The 18,358-nt window shown below is 35.2% G+C and overlaps 1 protein-coding gene across 1 annotated transcript in view; it reads left to right on the top strand.

The window, feature by feature from the left end:
* KCNH8 (potassium voltage-gated channel subfamily H member 8) overlaps positions 1-18,358 on the top strand; it is a 174,745-nt gene that overhangs the window by 129,139 nt on the left and 27,248 nt on the right. Inside the window, exons 8-11 of the mRNA XM_018075204.3 lie at positions 1,531-1,728; positions 6,445-6,644; positions 8,326-8,575; positions 13,036-13,250. Coding sequence (XP_017930693.3) covers positions 1,531-1,728; positions 6,445-6,644; positions 8,326-8,575; positions 13,036-13,250 — 863 coding nt within the window. The remainder of the gene's footprint in view (positions 1-1,530; positions 1,729-6,444; positions 6,645-8,325; positions 8,576-13,035; positions 13,251-18,358) is intronic.

Below are 18,358 nucleotides of genomic sequence, written 5' to 3'. Positions count from 1 at the left end.
AATGCAATGTAGTCTCAGAAAAATAGTAGTGTATAGAGGTACAGTTGGGCTTTGTATTGGTTCAGTTAGACTTTTTTTTTTTCTTTTTCCCAGTTTTTCTTTACTTTCATTTTAAATAATTAATGATTAATACTTTCTATCAAGACAAAATCAAGGAGATTTCTTATTTTCATTTTTGTGTCTGTTGTCAAGGTTAAACAACCTACTCAGCACTGCCTTGATACAACAATGCAGATCGCTTTCATTTATGCTTTTGGTTAAATTCACTGTCCTGCATAGAGTGGGTCAGCAGGGTCATGGCCAGCCCCTACCCTGCCATAACCCAGCCCTTCTGGCTGAGCTTTCTCTGTAGGACGACATGCCAGAGATTATGGAGCTGAGCATAGTAGCAGCCTTGGTTCAACAAGTCTGCTGTAAATAGTAAATTCTTACAGACTTTTTCCCAAACTTAATTGAAAGCTGGGACAGATACTTTAAATCTATCCCTTACTTTTGCAGATATTCTGTGCAATGGGTTTTTCTCCAGTCATATTTGGATTCATCCAAATGGATGCTGACTGAAGGGGAGAGAGAATAAGCTTCAGGAGGTGATTCAGTCTATCAGGTCTCAGCTTCCAACAGAGGGACCACCAAACAATTTTTCTAAAAATAAAACTATCTGTCAGGATTATTTTTTTTGGAAGTTCTCCCTGAGTACCCAGGAAAGATTCCCAATCTCCCAAGTAAGCTGCTTAACAGGCAAAACTGCTAAAACAAATCAATTTTTATCCTTTTTTTCCCCCAACTTGATTTTTGTGAAGCATCGTGTTTATGCAATTCATTCAGGTCATGTGTTTTCCAACTGCATATTTTTCCCTGCTTTGTAGCTTTGGGATTGTTTTGTTGTTGTTTTTTCAAATATCTATGAAGCAGTAGCTAATTCTACTTTCTTTAGCACACATAGACTTATTTAGCAAAATGAAAGGAAAGATTTAATGAACAATCTAGAAAACACTGAAGCATCTTTTGAAAATTAATTCTGATTCGTAAGTTATGTTTAGATCTTTGAATCTTCTCTACTGTAAAAAGAAACAAGGAAAAAGCTCTGAATATGTAATTACTATTACTATTATAATGACTTAGCCTTAGTACGTCAAAAAGCTTTCCAAGCATTAATTAATGGAAAGAATCAAATTATGTTGCATTCTAGCTGCAGTGTTATTAGGTGATGATTTTTTTTCTTTTCAGTAACTTAATGGATTTTATAAATTATCTAATTAGACCTGTAATATGCAATTCAAAACCACTTCATTTCCATACAGATATACAGTTCTTATCATAAATAATCATGCATAAAAATAAATATTCCAGAGACACAATATTATTGTGCTGTATAAATTCCTACAGTTTAATGTTCTTTTTATTCTAGGAATTATGAGAAGAATGTAGTGTCCTTTAAATAATTTTTTTAGAACTATTTTGTTTTATGGCACGTGTAGTTTTCATGGTGTCAGTATTCCTTAGTAGTTCTTTTTTTGCTTTGTTTTTCAGGTTGGCTTCATGAGCTTGGAAAGCGTATTGAGTCTCCTTACTATGAGAATAATACACTAGGAGGCCCATCAATCAGAAGTGCCTATATAGCTGCCCTATATTTCACTCTGAGCAGCCTCACCAGTGTTGGGTTTGGAAATGTTTCAGCCAATACCGATGCTGAAAAGATCTTCTCTATTTGCACAATGCTGATTGGGGGTAGGTACAAATGCTAAATGCCATGTAAAATGTTTTTTGGGGGTAGAAACAAGTAAAACAACTGCGATTTTGCCAAATTTCTTTTATAAAAAAACACAGCAGAAAGTTTAAGAAGTTTAATTTAAAAGAGCAAAGCAAGGAAATAACTTTGTTTGGTTTACACTGCGTAAACTCTCTTAGGAAGATATATTTATATCTTTTTGTTCAGTTGTGGTGACAAAAGACAGTGTCACACAGTAAAATGCAAACTCACATTATTGACAGTGAGAATGGCCCAGGCGTGTGTTGGGGATTTTGGTCACATGGCAGGCACTTTTCTGGCCAGCTGGGTATTATGTGCATGTGAGCTCCAGTTCGGTCCCCACCGCAGTCCTGAGAATAGTGATGAGGGAAGGTGGGCAGCTCACAGGGCAATGCATCTGTGAGCTGGTGTGCATCCACAGCTGAACAACCAGAACAGAGAGAAGGCTAGGGAGACAGGACAGAGCCAGGAAGACTGTTTGGTGAGCATTAGGTGACTCTACCATAAACAAAAAAGCAGTTCAATTGTCATTGGTAATCATCTGGTTCAGATTAGAATCAGAGTGCAATGTTTTTCTCAAATTGAAGCTCTTAGTTGTATTTTTATTTATGTTAATTATCTAATTGTACTGTTGAGGAAAGTCATATGCTCATTCATGGTTCCTTTCTTTCTGCTGAGACACCTGGGTACAATCAGTGAACTGGTAGCACCTGCAGACCTTTGTAAGCCAAGACCACTAGAGAAAGTACCTACAGCTCTCTGTTTCCCCCAAAAATCAGCGGTGCTGTTTTGTAATGTGTACATCATACAGCTCAAAGATATCACAGAGGGCATGAAGGGTAAAAGCAAATTACCACTAAAGTACTGCCGCCTGCCTCCCCTTTTTTTCTGCTTGCCTAGTTATTCTAGAAATACTAGTAGGTATTTCTCCGGGGCTAGTCAGTAAAACCCAGGTTGTCAGCTCGTTGTCAGCTTTGCAGAATAAATTTTCATGGTCAAAAATAAATTGGCAATTTGACACTTGAAAGCAAGCAAACAAGATGAATGACCTGTAAACTATATATTTGCAGCATAAAGTGGTATAAAAACTGATCAATTAATTATTGTCATTTCCCCAAGTCACGAAAATGAGTGGCAATAATATAATGAATCATCCAAGAATGATATAATTTTGATTTTTACAATGTCACAAAACCATAAGCAGCTCATGAATTGCTCTTGCTGGTAGCATAAAATTATAAAATTATAGTTTTGAAATACTCTATGGTCTCTCTGCTTTGGGGCTTTCACTACATAAAATCAGTTGGAATGAAGGAAGGAGTTTTCATTTCTGTCAAGAAATCAAGAGATACCCTGTGTAAGGCAATGATGAACATTTAATACTCTTTGATATGACAGAGCTTTCATAAACTTAATAGAGTCGAACTTAAAGTATCTTATGCATTTATTTAGTCCAATTATAGCAGTTTTATTTTCATTTGTTGTATTATTAAGTAATAGAGATAATATGCTTGTACTCTGAATAAATTGTGAAGAACTAGTCGACTGAATGTAGTAAGAGGGAACTGATGACTGAAAGACAAAGTTGCTCACAGGCAAGCAGGTAAAAGAATGGTTTTATATCTGCGAGGGTCCAGTGAACAAGATATATTCCAGGTAAAAGAACAGAGCAGGTTGATCTCCAGGTATTTTCTTGAGGAACTGTATTTTAGATACTGTCAAGGAAAATCAGTAGGGCAAAGAAACTTGGAGTTAGCATCATACAGTGCAGATTGGTAAGCGTGCCTCAGAAAACTGTTAGGAATGAAGTACTAATCTGCACTTAAGGACATTACACCTCTTCATTTCTTAAAACATGTTTTAGTCTATTGTTTTGGCTGATATTTATTTTAAAATTCCCTAGTGGAAAGTGATATTTTGAGAAAAATTTATGTGAGTTTTTTAGAGTTTTTGATAAAGCCATTAGTTATGAAATTTCATAATGAGCAGGGTGAGTTAGTTAATCAGTAGTCTTTCTGTACTTCTTTAGTGTTTTTCACTGCAAATTGAAAGAATGAAGTGAATTTACTACAAACTTAAAGAAAGGTGAGGAAAGAAAAAAAGTGTTAACAAAGAAATAACTTATAGTATGCCTTTTTGATTTTTACTGGCCTCCTGGTATTAATTTCTATTTTGCATGAATTTGAAATTTAAATTTATAACAAGTAATATTTTGAAGATAAAACATCCTGTTATACATGGTATTTCTTCTTAAAGTTGGAAAGAAAATTTACTTATTAAAATTTATCTAGAATTCCTAGGATACCCAGTATCTGTAAAATACTAATCAGATCTGTCCTCCAGCAGACAATCATACCATGTTCTGTTCTATATTCTCCATGTTATTTCAGCAAACAATGTGCAGCTTTGTATTTAAGAGAATGAAGGCCCACTATAGTAGCTTCAGTGCTCCCTAAGCAACAAAAATGTGATTTAGAATATCCATTAAAATAAAGCCCACTTTATTTTATGAAATATAGTTCCTAGAATTTTACAGACTGGAGTAATATATTTCTTACAGAAGGTAGGGTGAGTCTGTGATTATTTGATAAAGAAATCTAATGCCTGTCACAGCCAAGAATAGCTTGTCATCATAAGTAGCAGTTACCCTCAAATGTATATAGGCAATGACACATTCTACCTTAATAATAAAATTTTAGATTATATTTGTCCCTATAATAACATCACAGAGATGTCTACACTGTCCACGTCCTACCCTTAGAGCCTTCTGGTAGACTTGCATCACATGTGATTCTTACAAATGCATCCATACACCACCTAATGTTTTATTGCTCCCCCACTTTTTAAACTGATCATTGCATCCCTAAAGAGGCTACACTATTTCCTTAACCTATTTAGATGTGTTTGGATTAATCGTTCAGCCACAGCTGCCATATTTCTACTGTAATATGCTGTACCTAGCATTATACCAGGCCCTCACATTTTGTTCCTCAAGCTTCTGACATTAATGACACAGAAATTCACTGTACCAACATGAACAACACCTAGTTGATCTAGATGATTATTCTTAGAAATAAATTTCCAGTTATGCTTACTTTCCTTTCTAACACTCATACCTGATCTGTTTCTGCCCTTTCTACACTGCAGTATTTTATCTGTTTTTCTGCACTCTCTCCACAATAAAGACATAGATGTTGTTACTAGCTCCTTTGTGCTTTATCCAGCCTGTAAAAATTTTCTAACACTTCGAACTAAAGAATTTTCTATCTGTTTCTAACATTTAAAAGTGCATCCTTTCCTCCACCTGTTTCCCCTCGTCCCTTCCTACTCACATTGGAATTCTGTAAATTGGCATACAAGGTCAACAGCTTGTTTGTCTTGTTTAGAAACCAATTCCTTTGCCACTTCAAGGAGTCTGTCTGCTTTCTTTCAAGCACTATAAAAATAGATGTTCCTTTAGAGAAATAATCAAGCTCTTTAGTAGTTTTTTAATAAAAAATTTGTACACATTCTATACATTCGTTCAATATCACATGATAGACAACCTAGCAGTGATTTTTCCAACTCATAATCAGCAAGCACATTTCTGCATAGACAAATCCAGATGACCTGTGCCTGTAAGCATTTCTTCAATTTTGTTTCTGGTCTTTTATTCCCAAGCCAGTATCTAATTGCAGACAAAGTCTAGGATGTCAGAACTTTCTGATAAATGATTTCTTACTATATTTGACCCTCTCAAACAACATAAAAAATCACATTATCTGTTTGAATGTTTCTTTTAACCCAAACTTCTTCCTTACAATAGGGTTTTTTTGAATTTTTTTTCTTTAATATCTTATTCCCCAGAATGTGATACATCTCTAAATGTTATATACAACTTCATTCCACTACACATAGTCCCCATTAGTAACTGGGTTTTTTTCTATGAGTGCTCTGAAATCTATTACATTCTATGTAGTTTCTAACTGACTATTTGAGTTAATTTTCATGCTGATTATTTCTCATCATTTCCTGAGGATACCTGCCTACATGTGTTCCTTCCAGTACCTAAAAGGATACTACAAGAAAGATGGGGAGAGACTTTTTGCGAAGGCATGTATTGGTAGGGCAAGTGGGAATGGTTTTAAACTGAAAGGGAGTAGGTTTAAGTTAGATATTAGAAAGACATTCTTTACTATAAGAGTGGTGAGGCACGGGAAAAGGCTGCCTAGAGAAGCTGTGAATGCCCCATGCCTGAGGTGTTGATGGCCAAATTGGATGGGGCTTTGGGCAACCTGGTCTAGTGAAAGGTGTCCCTGCCCACGGCGTAGGGATTGGAACTAGATGATCTTTAAGGTTCCTTCCAACCCTGACCGTTGTATGATTCCATGATTCTGTGATTCTATGATTTTATTATTATATTTTCCTTTTTTCCTAGACTATGAACTTATTTGATTTTTGCTTGGTACCTTGACAGATAGAATCGGATGTTTTTCTACCCTGTTCCATCACTGTGACTGCTAGTGTCTCAAAAAAGAGAAATGAATAATCAGATTAATCCTAGTGTATATTACTCATGGAATCTTATATTCAAAAGCTTTATTATATCTTTCAATCAGGAAATTTGCTTTCTGTGAAGATCCTGTTGATTTTCTTTTTACGTTTTAATGATCAACAGATCACTCCACTTTGTACATAATTTCTGTGTTCTCTAGCTCTGATGCATGCCTTGGTGTTTGGCAATGTGACTGCCATAATTCAGAGGATGTACTCCAGATGGTCCCTTTATCACACAAGAACCAAGGATCTGAAGGACTTTATACGGGTCCATCACCTGCCACAGCAGCTAAAGCAAAGGATGCTTGAATATTTCCAAACCACGTGGTCTGTCAATAATGGAATTGATTCCAATGAGGTAAGAAAATGAGGGAGTTTTCGTGTTTGATGGTATGAACTTAGAGTCAAGAAAAGGGGTATTATTTCTTTTGTGATGATGTGTTTTGTGTTAAAACATCAAATCATACATTAAAATTCAAATTCCTTCATAATTCTCAAGTGCTGAAGAGGCATTAATCAGAAACTTTTTGGATGATGCCAGCAGAAATGCTACCATGAGCAGTTCTGTATTTCAGTAAATAAAATATCAACTAGGGGTTTTAGGTCTTCTTTAAAGGAGGAACTTTGATGCCCTTTCCTCACCTCCTTCATTTTATTCTTTGCAATACTGCAAACAAGCGGTTTAGCCTTAATTTTTATGCTATTTATTTCCCTATATTTTAAAATTTTGTAGAATGTAACATAAGAGTGAAATCAAAAGACAGATTTCTGGTGGTGTCTTTGTTTGCCTGTTTTAAATTGCTTATCAAGGTTGTGTGTTAGTATACTCCAGGAGAAATAACGACTTCTCTCTGCTGGAGTGTTACTTGAATGTAGCACTCCCTTCAGATTTCTTGTTATCTATGTTATAAAACCCAGTGGTTTCTAAAGATAATGTGGAAATAAGCAGAAAGATTTGGATTTGAGAACATTCTTTTCCTGATAAATTCTTTCTGTTTTGTGCACAGCACAAAGAATGGGATGTTCAACAGCATCCTAGCAACAGGAGCTCAGTAAGATTCAAAGGTACAAAAATCACTTAGATGTCAAAGCTTTCCTAGGTGTGGTTAATGATCACCTTCAGCTTTTGTACCTTCTGTACCTTTAGTTGCACTGAAAGTGAGTGAAAGTACTGCTGTACTATAACTGCAGCTCTTCATTATTCGCCTCCTGTGGATAAAGTGCCTTGTCTAAGCCCACTTGGTCAAGTGTTGGCTGATTACATTGCTTAGATGCCACACCCCCTCAAACTACAGACAAAACTATGTTTGTGGGCTTGCAGCTTGAAAGGAGAAGTAGGAAGACTTCATGGTCTTTTAGTTTCCATAGGTTCTTCCATTGTTCATTCACCTTGTGGCCATTCCTTTCCCACCCCTCTTTCAGTGTCCAATTACATTATAAAAAAAATGCAAAAAAGAACAACAAAACTCCACAAATAAATAAACAAACAAACCAAACAAACAAAAAACAAAACCACCTTTCAGGGTTTTTTTAGTTATTCCTCTTTCAGTGGTTTTACCATAGAAGAAGCAAAATTGTGTATTGATGAATTTTATAGAAGTATATTAAAGAAAACCTAAACTAAGTTCATGTTTGTTTTGAACAACCTACTGTGCTTTCTGAGAAGAACTTGGACAAGTTTAAATTGTGCATTAGAGGGAATTCCTACACACAGTCTGTTCACCTTTTTTTCCTTGTTTGCTTTTTCTGTTGGTTTGGGGTTTTTGGGGGTTTGTTGTTGGTTTTTTGTTTGTTTGGGTTTGTGGGGTTTTTTTGGTTTTTTATAAAACCATATATTTATTCACATTTTTCCTGGAATTTATCAGTGTAAAGATTCATTAAGGTATACCACATGTCTCATCAAGGGGATAAGAAAAATGAAAGGGAAGTATTTGCATCAGTATGACACGTACAGCACTACCAAATCATGTCACTTCTGCAAAAGTGGAAACAAATTATTTTACACTTTTTCTCTTTTCACCCTTTTTTTTTCTTGACAGCTTTTAAAAGACTTCCCAGACGAGCTACGTTCAGACATCACCATGCACTTGAACAAGGAGATTTTGCAGCTCTCCCTTTTTGAGTGTGCCAGCCGTGGTTGCCTCAGGTCTCTGTCTCTGCACATCAAAACCTCCTTCTGTGCTCCCGGGGAATACCTCCTCCGGCAGGGAGATGCCCTGCAAGCGATCTACTTTGTGTGCTCAGGTTCCATGGAAGTCCTGAAGGACAGCACGGTGCTGGCAATTCTCGGTATGTTCACAGCCATAGATTCAAAGAGGAAGAATGGTCCCCTAGTGTGGGAGGACCTTCACTACTAACATGTGGCTTAGTTTGCCCTAGTAGTCTGATGAGAAAGTGTTTGTTTAATTTTACTATTCTTATTCTATGGACATCCTTTCTTTTTTTTTTTTTTTTTTAGCTTAAATTTCCTTATTTTTTGACTTAAGGAGCTTTCAATTGCTGGGTTGTTAGCTGTGCAGTATTTCACATGTATCCTGATTTTCTTATATTTATTCTGTCTCCTTTCATGTAGAGAGATACTTGCTAGCTTTTGTCACAAATTGCTACTTTCAACTTAATTTGATGATGGTATTGACAACTCAAAGAACATTGGTTATCAATTCCCAAAATTCCAAGAAAATTAGTGGCCAGACAATGCTCCCACTAATGCTCCCAGATGAAAGAAAGCAATTTGAGCCTACTGTCAGTCTTTGACACATGCGTGTGAACACCCCTTGCAGTAAAGCCTTGTGGTAAAAAACAAGCATTGTTGGCTCTGCTCCCTGGAGCTATTTCTTCATGCTAACTGCTGGCTGCAGTCGTCTGGGTATATTAGAACAGAGAAAGGCCAGAAGTTCAGTTCGAATAAATTTTGTTTAGCTGTTGCGGGCAAAATGACTGTTTTGACTTATTGAGTTTTAAGCAACTCTATCTGTACATTTCTGTGATTTACCTCAATCTAATGCCTACTAAAGATATTCTCTTTATCTTCAGCTAAAGGATGATTAGACTTGTCTGAGCTAGGGTTTATAATGTGTTTTGGTAAAGTAAAATAGAACATTTTGCTCTAAAAGTAGAGAATTATTTTATTATGATTTTAATGTCTCTTTAGATTTAAATGTTTTCTTCTTTCTAATAACTTTTAATATTCTTATAAAACAGAGTTAAAAAGAACATTTCCTTTTTTTGCTTTCCTTCCTGTATTGTGGGATTGCACTAGGCTGTTGATAATGGAAGCTTCTGGTCCTCTGTAATTTAATTTCCCTAATTTTACTAGCATGCATTTGATTGGTGTTTTTTTAGAATATAAATGTGATACAGGTCCCATTTGTTTCAGAACTCTTTAATTCTATTAGATTTACAGTCCATATCACTCATCACTAATTTGTTATTGCTAAGTTTTAGAATCTCTTGATTTCATTGGGTCACATAGGTCAAAGATATAAAATATGGCTTAGAAAAAACATAAGCTTAAAGCCAGCAAAACATCAAGAGCTACCTCCACTGGAACTATAATTTCATTAATGATTCCATCTTCAGGCACTTCTGAAAATGTTAATGAAAACATCGTTGTGTAATGGTGACAATCAAAACAATAAGAAAGAGATTAGTGGATTTCTGAGAGAAGTTAATGAAATCATAATGAAAAGAAACATAAACATAACACAATGAAATAATGTTTCATTACAGTGAATGGGAGCTTCATCATTTAAACATAATTAACACTAGCAGAAGGTGAATGCGTCAAAAATGTAGGTCCCTATGAGAAATTGTGCTGTCTAAATCCAAAAGAGCATTTTTTTTCCCTGATGCTGCTGGGTTACTTGCAGTTCCCAGAATATTTCTTAATTCTGTCCTGATTGTAATTCTAGTGGATTAGTTTTTGTTTACTGAACCATTCTCACTAACAAGCAGTACCGTAACAATGCAGTGAAATGCTCTCATTAAATATATATTTGGTTCCTCTTGAGACTATTACTTTACATCTAATTATGATGGTTAGGATATATTTTATAGGAAAATATGTTTTAATGTGACTTATGTACTGTTTGAACATATATCTTTGGTTTGTTAAAAATATTAGCCATAAGTTATTTTAAAAATATCCATAGTGAGGACATATAACTTTGACAGCATGTCCCAGCTATATTAACAAACAGATATATCTGTAGAAATATTCATATTTAAGTTCGTTCTCTGATTAAAAAAAAATAAAAAAGAGATACTAGGAATAACTGAAATGATTGTTATGTAATGATGTTATGTTGACATTCAAGGTACAATAATTTTACCACTTCATTAATTCTACATGAAACTTTGGTTACTACCTACAGACTGCTATACAATTGTCATTTGAAAAGGAAACATACATTAGCATTACCAAATCAATTGCAGTGTCTTTCAGGCTGACATTATTTCATCAAACACTATAACTATAATCAGATAAAAATCTAATATTTTTCCAAAATATTTATGCGTTATTGATACTAATACTGTTTGTGTGTCTAAAAAGTTTATAATTAGAATGTTTTTAGCATATTTGAAATACTTTTTCACTTGTCCATATTAACAGCCAGCAATAGATTAACATTGCAAGCCCTCTGCTTAATATAAACAAGGAAATCTAAGGAACTGTTGATATTTACAGTAAAGTGAAAATATGTATAACTGCTTAACTTTACACTATATTTTATTATGTCAGCAATACATCATGTGATGAGCAATTATAAATGTTATTGTCACCTATCGAGTTTCCCTTACTCAGACTGGTCTAAGCTCATACCAATTCTTATTTATACTATTTGAGATTTTTAAGAGACCTCAAAGTAGCAATAATGTATGTATATTCCTAGCATAAAAGAAAATCCCTTCCTATGCTGGGTTTATGTTAAGCTCTTTTGAGAAAGTTTTTCAAGCTCCCTGTAAATAGAAAACATGGTATTTTAAGGTACTAAAAAAGTGATATTTTAAAGTATAAAACTATCCTATTTAACAAGCTTCAGGGATAGTTGATTGTTTAGTTTAACTTACCCTTCAAGATCACCATTTCCTGTGTAATATACAGCTGGAATCACTGCTAGGTGGATTTTCATATTTGACTGTCTTAACTTATCACAGAATAATGTAAGATTGCCAGGGACCTTTAGAAGATACCCAACCTAAACCTGCTTAAAATGGCCGTATTAGCTCAGCTTTCTCAGGGCCATGTGCAGGCAAGTTTTGAACATCTCCAAGGCTGCTAGCAATTCCACAGCCTCTCTAAGCAGCCTGTTCCACTATTTGACCAGCCTCATCATGATTTAATTTCCTGATTTCATTTGTTACAACCTATGCCCAATATCTCTCAGTACCCTGTGCACCCTGAAGAGAAGTTTAACTCTGTTTTCTGTACACTTTTCTGTTAGGCTATTGAAAGTAATATCCTTCCTTTACCTTCTCTTTGTAAGGTGGAACTATACCCACTTTTTTCAGTCTTTCCTTGTACATTGTGCTCTTTAATCTCGGATCATCTTGGTAGATGATCTTCTGGACTTAATCTAATATGTCAATATTCTGTCTTGTACTGGGAAGCCCAAAACTGGACACAGTACTCCAGATGTGGTATGTCAAGTGATATATAGAGGAAAAGAGTTACTTCCTGGGACTTGATGGCTGTATACTTGCTAATGCTGCACAGGACGTTCTTGGACTTTGTTGCAAGGACACATTTTTTGGCTCATGTTCAACTTATCCACAAGGACCTCCTGGTCCTTTTCTGCAGAGCTGCTGTCCAGCTGATCAGTCCCCAGTCCATACTGCTGCAGTGAGCTTTTTCATCCCAGGTGTAGGACTTGGCATTTGGTTTTCTTAAACTTCATGATGTTCCTATCAGCCATTTTGTCTTTCTTTGAGGTCCCCCTGAATAGCAGCTTTGCCCTTCAGCATATTGACCACTCCTCCCAGTTTGGTATGGCCTATAACTTGCTAAGAATGCACTCCATCATGCTCTCCAGGTCTTTAACAAAGACCATCTGTGTTAAATTTTGTGGAGGACTTGTGGTTCAAGGACTGAAGTTTGGAATTTATACCTCAGATCAAATGTTTATGGAAGCTTTTCCTTACAAAATTTTTGTGCTCTTCAATATGTGGTCACTTGTAGGCTTTAATACATTGAGTATTCTAAGGCAGTCTTGCCCATAAATGGAAATAAAATGGCTTGTATACATCATGAGGTACAGCTGTGCAGCCATAGTTATCATAGATTTTGAATGTTTTGCAATCCAAATTCTAAGTAAAAGGGTAATTTGAATGGTGATCTACACTTACTTATGTCATTGTTAAAATGCTATCTTGACAGCTACCTGTTTTAACACAGACACACACACACACACAAAATCCTTATGACCGCTATTTCAAAAAACAAAATTACACTTCCTATTTGTTACCAGTGTAAATCTGCATTTTACACATATCTACTTCATTGCTCCCTTAATCAGCTAGTTACCTTTCTGGAAATTAGTTTGTACCTCCAATTAATTGCATATAAGGTTGCAGCTGCAAAAAAACCCAAAACAATAAAAAGAAGGATATTAGTCTAAGATCCTTTAGAAAGTTACTAATTAAAGAATGCAGTAGTAACAATGGGATTTCAGGTTATATTAAACATATGATTCAAAAAAGAAGTAAAGAATTTATACTTTGAAGATAATTATTTTTGTATTCTCTTTTAGGTAAAGGAGATTTAATTGGAGCAAACCTCTCCATTAGGGATCAAGTTATTAAAACAAATGCAGATGTTAAAGCTCTAACATACTGTGACCTCCAATGTATTATCCTCAAAGGTCTCTTTGAAGTGCTCGACCTTTACCCAGAGTATGCTCACAAGTTTGTTGAAGACATACAGCATGATCTCACGTATAATCTAAGAGAAGGCCATGAAAGTGATGTAAGTATCTTTAAAGGTCTCTGCAGTTATTGTTACCTTTAAGATGTTTCTCATACTTTACTAATTTCTTATCATTTTGACACAGTAAAGAAATAATATACAGATTTTGTTAAAAGGGCTGCTCATTCTGTTTGTTTGATAATTCAGACATTACCTACATGAGTTGCTTATCAATGGGTCAGATCATAAACCTTGAACAAGTTCTCTGCTTCTCATTTTTCCATAGAAAACCTCATCCATGAAAGAATATTATCCTTTAATATTTTTTTTCATTTTTTGCTTATGTTTAAAACAAGTCATATAAATCATGTGTCCAAATAAAGGTATTTCACTATACCTTTTCTAGAAGCTCATGTGCCAGCCTAATGAACATTCATTTTATACATTGATTAACACTTGTTAGTTAAGAATGTCATCACGCACAGTCAAAATGAGAAACAGTTGTTTCTCACACACTGCAATGAAGATATGTTTTTCCATGTAAATGAGTACTTAAATTTGGAAAAAAAACCACAAACAAAAAAAACCAACCAAACAAAAAATCCAACAAGAAATTCCAGATAAAGCCCTCCTGGAAGGCTTCAGTACAGACTTACTAAAGTACTTTCACTGATCTTATATAGAAAATATGTATATATTCAGATTTTAATAATGAAAAGCTTTGATGACATCTTTTTTTTTTCTGACTTTACCGTATAAACGCACGAAGACAGTTATAGCTAAACTTTCAGCCTGGTGTTTAACAGTTCAGCTATTTGTCTTTGTATTCTGCTTCTCTTTACACAGAGAGAAGTCACATTGAAAGAATATGAAAGGACACTAGGCTACTATCCAGATAGGGGATGAAGGTAATGCCAAGGAAGAGTGCACCAAAGTCCTTTTCAGTTCAAAACCCCAATGAATTTGATATGTGGTCTGATTTTTCTACATAAGCTTCTTACTAGGTGTACTCTGGTGCCAATGTTTCCACAGCAACACTCTGTTAAACCATTGTAGCCAAAAGAAGCCCATATATAAATGCAAACTTCTGAAGAGGAAAATAATCAGGACATTTCATTTGTTTGTCTCTTGAAATGTCTCCAAACTTCCTGCTGCTGAAGGCAGCAGCTGAAAGTACACATCTGTTCTGAGAGCCTGGTGATTAGTTTGTATAACCAACATATTTCCCTTGGGGAGGAATGCTTAATCTGAAAGGAGTAACTCCATAACTCCATGTAAAGATAGAGTTTGAAGCTGTTTGCATTCCCCTCTACAGTTTTGCCAAGGAACTTGGTGGATCCACACAATGTATTCCTTCATGCTTTTCTGTATGATGGCAAGTCTTGCGATCACTCTCTCAGCTGCATTCAGCTTTTATAAATTCAGGGACCACTCTTCCCAATTAGAGTAAGTTGGGTGATGTACAGACTCTCCACTGAGAGCAAGCTGACAGCAGCTTGAAGTTGAGTGCACAGACAGGAAAAGAACCTCTTCACACTCTCTGAGGGATTTAAAGCAGTGCAGGACATAGCCAAGTAAATTTTCTGCTTCAAAGAAGAAAATATTTAGAGCATTTGTGAATATACACCATATCTTGATGGTATAATTTGTTATCTTAAAATCAGAGGGAAAAAAAATCCTGACAATGAGTAGCATGCAGTGTCACGGGCAGATTTAGAGAACCCAAGATAAATTGTCAGTGTCACTTTCTCCCACGTCTTCCAGTTAACTGTGCCCTCCACTGGTAATTCTATGCAGCAGAACATACCTCAGTCACGTGCATCTGATTTCTTATCCAAGCATTTTGCTTATCAATAAGGGTAATGAGCAGGAATAAAGTGGCCAAAAATTGTACCACCACAAAAAGAGGGCTCAACAAATGAAGGAAGATATCCATGTCAGTAGCAAGTGTGCCTGGTCAACCACTCACTCTGGTTCACATGGAAAATACCTGTCTCCATTAATATAATTTGGAAACAGAAATAATTTGAGTTGCCTGATGGTTTACTCTCAGGGAAAAGTAAGAAGAAGGTTTTTTACAACTTCTAGGTATGTTACAATGACTTCTTTCTTCTTCTTTTGTTTTTGTTTGGTTTTTTTTTAAATACAACACTACTTCTTGGGAATGATGCTATGGGAGAGTTTGGCAGCTATGACACTGTAATCTTGATTCCCTTTCCCTAATACAGGGAGATTTTACTTTTCCGAGTATTTGTGACTTCTGCAGCTTTATGGAATTTTGGGTTTGGAGAACATTTCTGTAGGTAAACAGAATTGTTGATTCATTTCAATAAGTCTGTTTCTCACTTTCTTGTTCTTGGATGTTTTAAATTACTGTAAATTTGCAACCTAATGTGAATTTAATGCTTCTGAAAATAGATCAGTAACAGTACTTAGGGTTAGGTGAGTTGCAGGGTGAAAGCATGAATTTCCCCACTAGGATTTGTGAAGTGCCTTTCAATCCTGACCTAAAATATTATTGCATTTTCAGTCACAGTCCACCAAAACTTCCTTAGATTGTAAAGTTCTTAACACTTTAAGCCATCATTAAAAAGCTGAGGCTGGAGAATGCAGTCCTGGTGATCCATTATCTCCTTCCCTCCTTCCTTGTGCTCTTTGAACTGTTCATTGCACACAAAATTGAATTGAACTGAATTAAAAGTAGGGACAAAAGTCATATGTAGTTTCCTGATCCTGAAGTGTCAAAATTGAATACTTGGCACTAGATCACATAGCTTCCCTACCCACACAGAAACCTCTAGGAAATCATTTTAAATTTGTTTTCTTGGTTCATTTGCAAGTCTAAGAGTGCATATAATGATGTGCTCCATCTGCATTAAAATCCAAGTAAGGTGTAAAAGTGGAAAAGACTGAGGACTTTCATAGCTGTGTCACTTTTCAATAAAATAAAGAGGAGATGCAACCAGATTTCCCAGTTACAAGTAGAAACTGTAGCTGCCTGGTTATAGAAATATTGACAATTTTGTTTAACTAATCTTGGAAGAAAAGCTCAGATTTTAAGTAGGAAACTGGCAAATATTTCAGTCTCTAGTGAGTAACAACAGATAGAGAAACAAAGACACAAAATCACAGAGATGAAGTTTCAGTGGTTCCTCATGATAACTCGTGATAGCCAGCAATTGCTAAGTGATCTATGATTATAACCATTAATGTGTATGCAGTCTGCAGTGTATGCAGTCATATTGGCAGTACTATTATGCCATTTTTTATATATTCTCATCACAGCAAGATGTGAATAGGAAAAGAATTTTTGTGTTCATTGTATATATTCTGACCTTTCCTCTCTTTGCTGCCTTTTGATCAACAAACCTGTAACTGTTTTTGTAAATGTATTCAATTATTTGAGGATGTCTAGAAAAATCTAATTCGTTCGGTAGCTGGAGTTGTGACATTAAAACAATTCAGCCATTTCAACCAATTTTTCTAAGTCTGTGACTATGATGTCATAGTAAGGAAATAGTTTGCTAAGTCACGCAGGTTTTGACACATACCTCACCCCATCTATATAATTTTGCACTATATATCACAGACTTCAAATCGAGCAGGTATTGAGAGAGTTTGATATCTGATTTAATAAAGCTAAACACTTATAAGAAGGTTCTTAAAACATATTATACATATATATGAAAGAAACTGGCAATTATTTTGTAATCCACCAGCCTTGGAAAATGTGTTATTTTATATATTTAGAGAGTAGTAACAGCTGTTCATAACTCTGAATTATCCTGTGAAGAACTCAGAATAAGTAAATATTTGCACGATATCTTTGTGGACTTGGTAACAGTTTACTGTTTCTGATTATTTCTTGTGTCCATGAAGAAGCATCTACAGTGCAGACAACATTATTTAGATAAAAACAAACAAACAAAAACAACAAAAATGAACAAACAAAACAAAAATAAAAATAATAAAAAAAGTCTGGTTACAGCCACACTGATAAAAAGAACAAGAAGCCTCCTTGGCATCTAAGCAATCTCTCAAGCTGTAATGAAGTCCCAAAGGAAGACAAGACACATGCAGGCACAATCTTTGTCTCACTAAAGCTCTATCAATGTGTGTCATTTTCAAAAAGAAGTGATTATATCCCTGAAGAGTCAAAAATCTGTGCTTGTAGACAGGACTCGTAACTAATAGGAAACTACTTTTCCTTTCGTGGCCTTAAAAGTAGTGTTCTGCCTCTTATAAAAGCTTCCCTTCCCCCTACCTCCAAAGAAGGAGAAGCTACTCTCTTTAAAATGAAAATACTCAGCCTCTGAAGCACGGGGAAGGACTGCTTCCACCAGTGCATCGCAGTGTAAATGAAACACAATGACAAAGACTTCATAAAAAAATGGTAGATTCTTCCTCCAGTTGAGAACATGGAGTCTTACTGCAGCTTAGCCAGGCTCCTTGATAATAAAATAAATAAATAGACAAATACATTTTACATCTAAAACAAATGGAGAACTGACTGTAAAGGTGAATCACACAAGATGCAGAAGAGGACAAAGAGGAGGAGAGGAAAATAACCTAATTCCATTTGTCTGGGAGTGTTTTACATATATGTGATCCATTCTCAAATTCCTACTCTTTTACTTTTGTGAATGGGTTAAGAGACAGGAATTATGAGTATTAATTATATATTATTTATTAAAAGATCTTGACAAGTGGACCTTAGCACCTTCTTGACAAACAACTTTCATTGTAACTAAAATCGATGTTTAAATAAGTGACAAAATTTTACTTCTAATTTTAGCTTTTGATTCCTTTAGAACACTCTGCATTCTCATTCATTTCACTTCCTGGGATTATTACATTCTGCAACAGATTATAAAGCTTAACCAGAGGGTTACATGTTAAAAAAAAAATCCAGGCTAGCAAAGCAGCTTATTGATGTTTTTAGACTTTTGTATGAGAAGGGTATAAAACACTGTGTAGAACAGAATTTTAGACAGGAAAAGCTCCTTGCTTTCAAAGAGTATTGCCTTGGAATCTAACCATGTTTCTATTTTAATTACACGGGCACGCTAGATAATTATTTTTTTCCAATATGTTTCAATGTGCCTTAGGAAACATGATAATGTAATTTCTACAATATTAGTATTATCTTTTGTCTCTACATCAGAAAA

This window comes from Manacus vitellinus, unplaced genomic scaffold (genome assembly GCF_001715985.3).
Source record: "Manacus vitellinus isolate BGI_N305 unplaced genomic scaffold, ASM171598v3 scaffold_3_pilon, whole genome shotgun sequence".
Lineage (NCBI taxonomy): Eukaryota > Metazoa > Chordata > Aves > Passeriformes > Pipridae > Manacus > Manacus vitellinus.
This window is presented reverse-complemented; position numbering and strand designations above follow the sequence as displayed.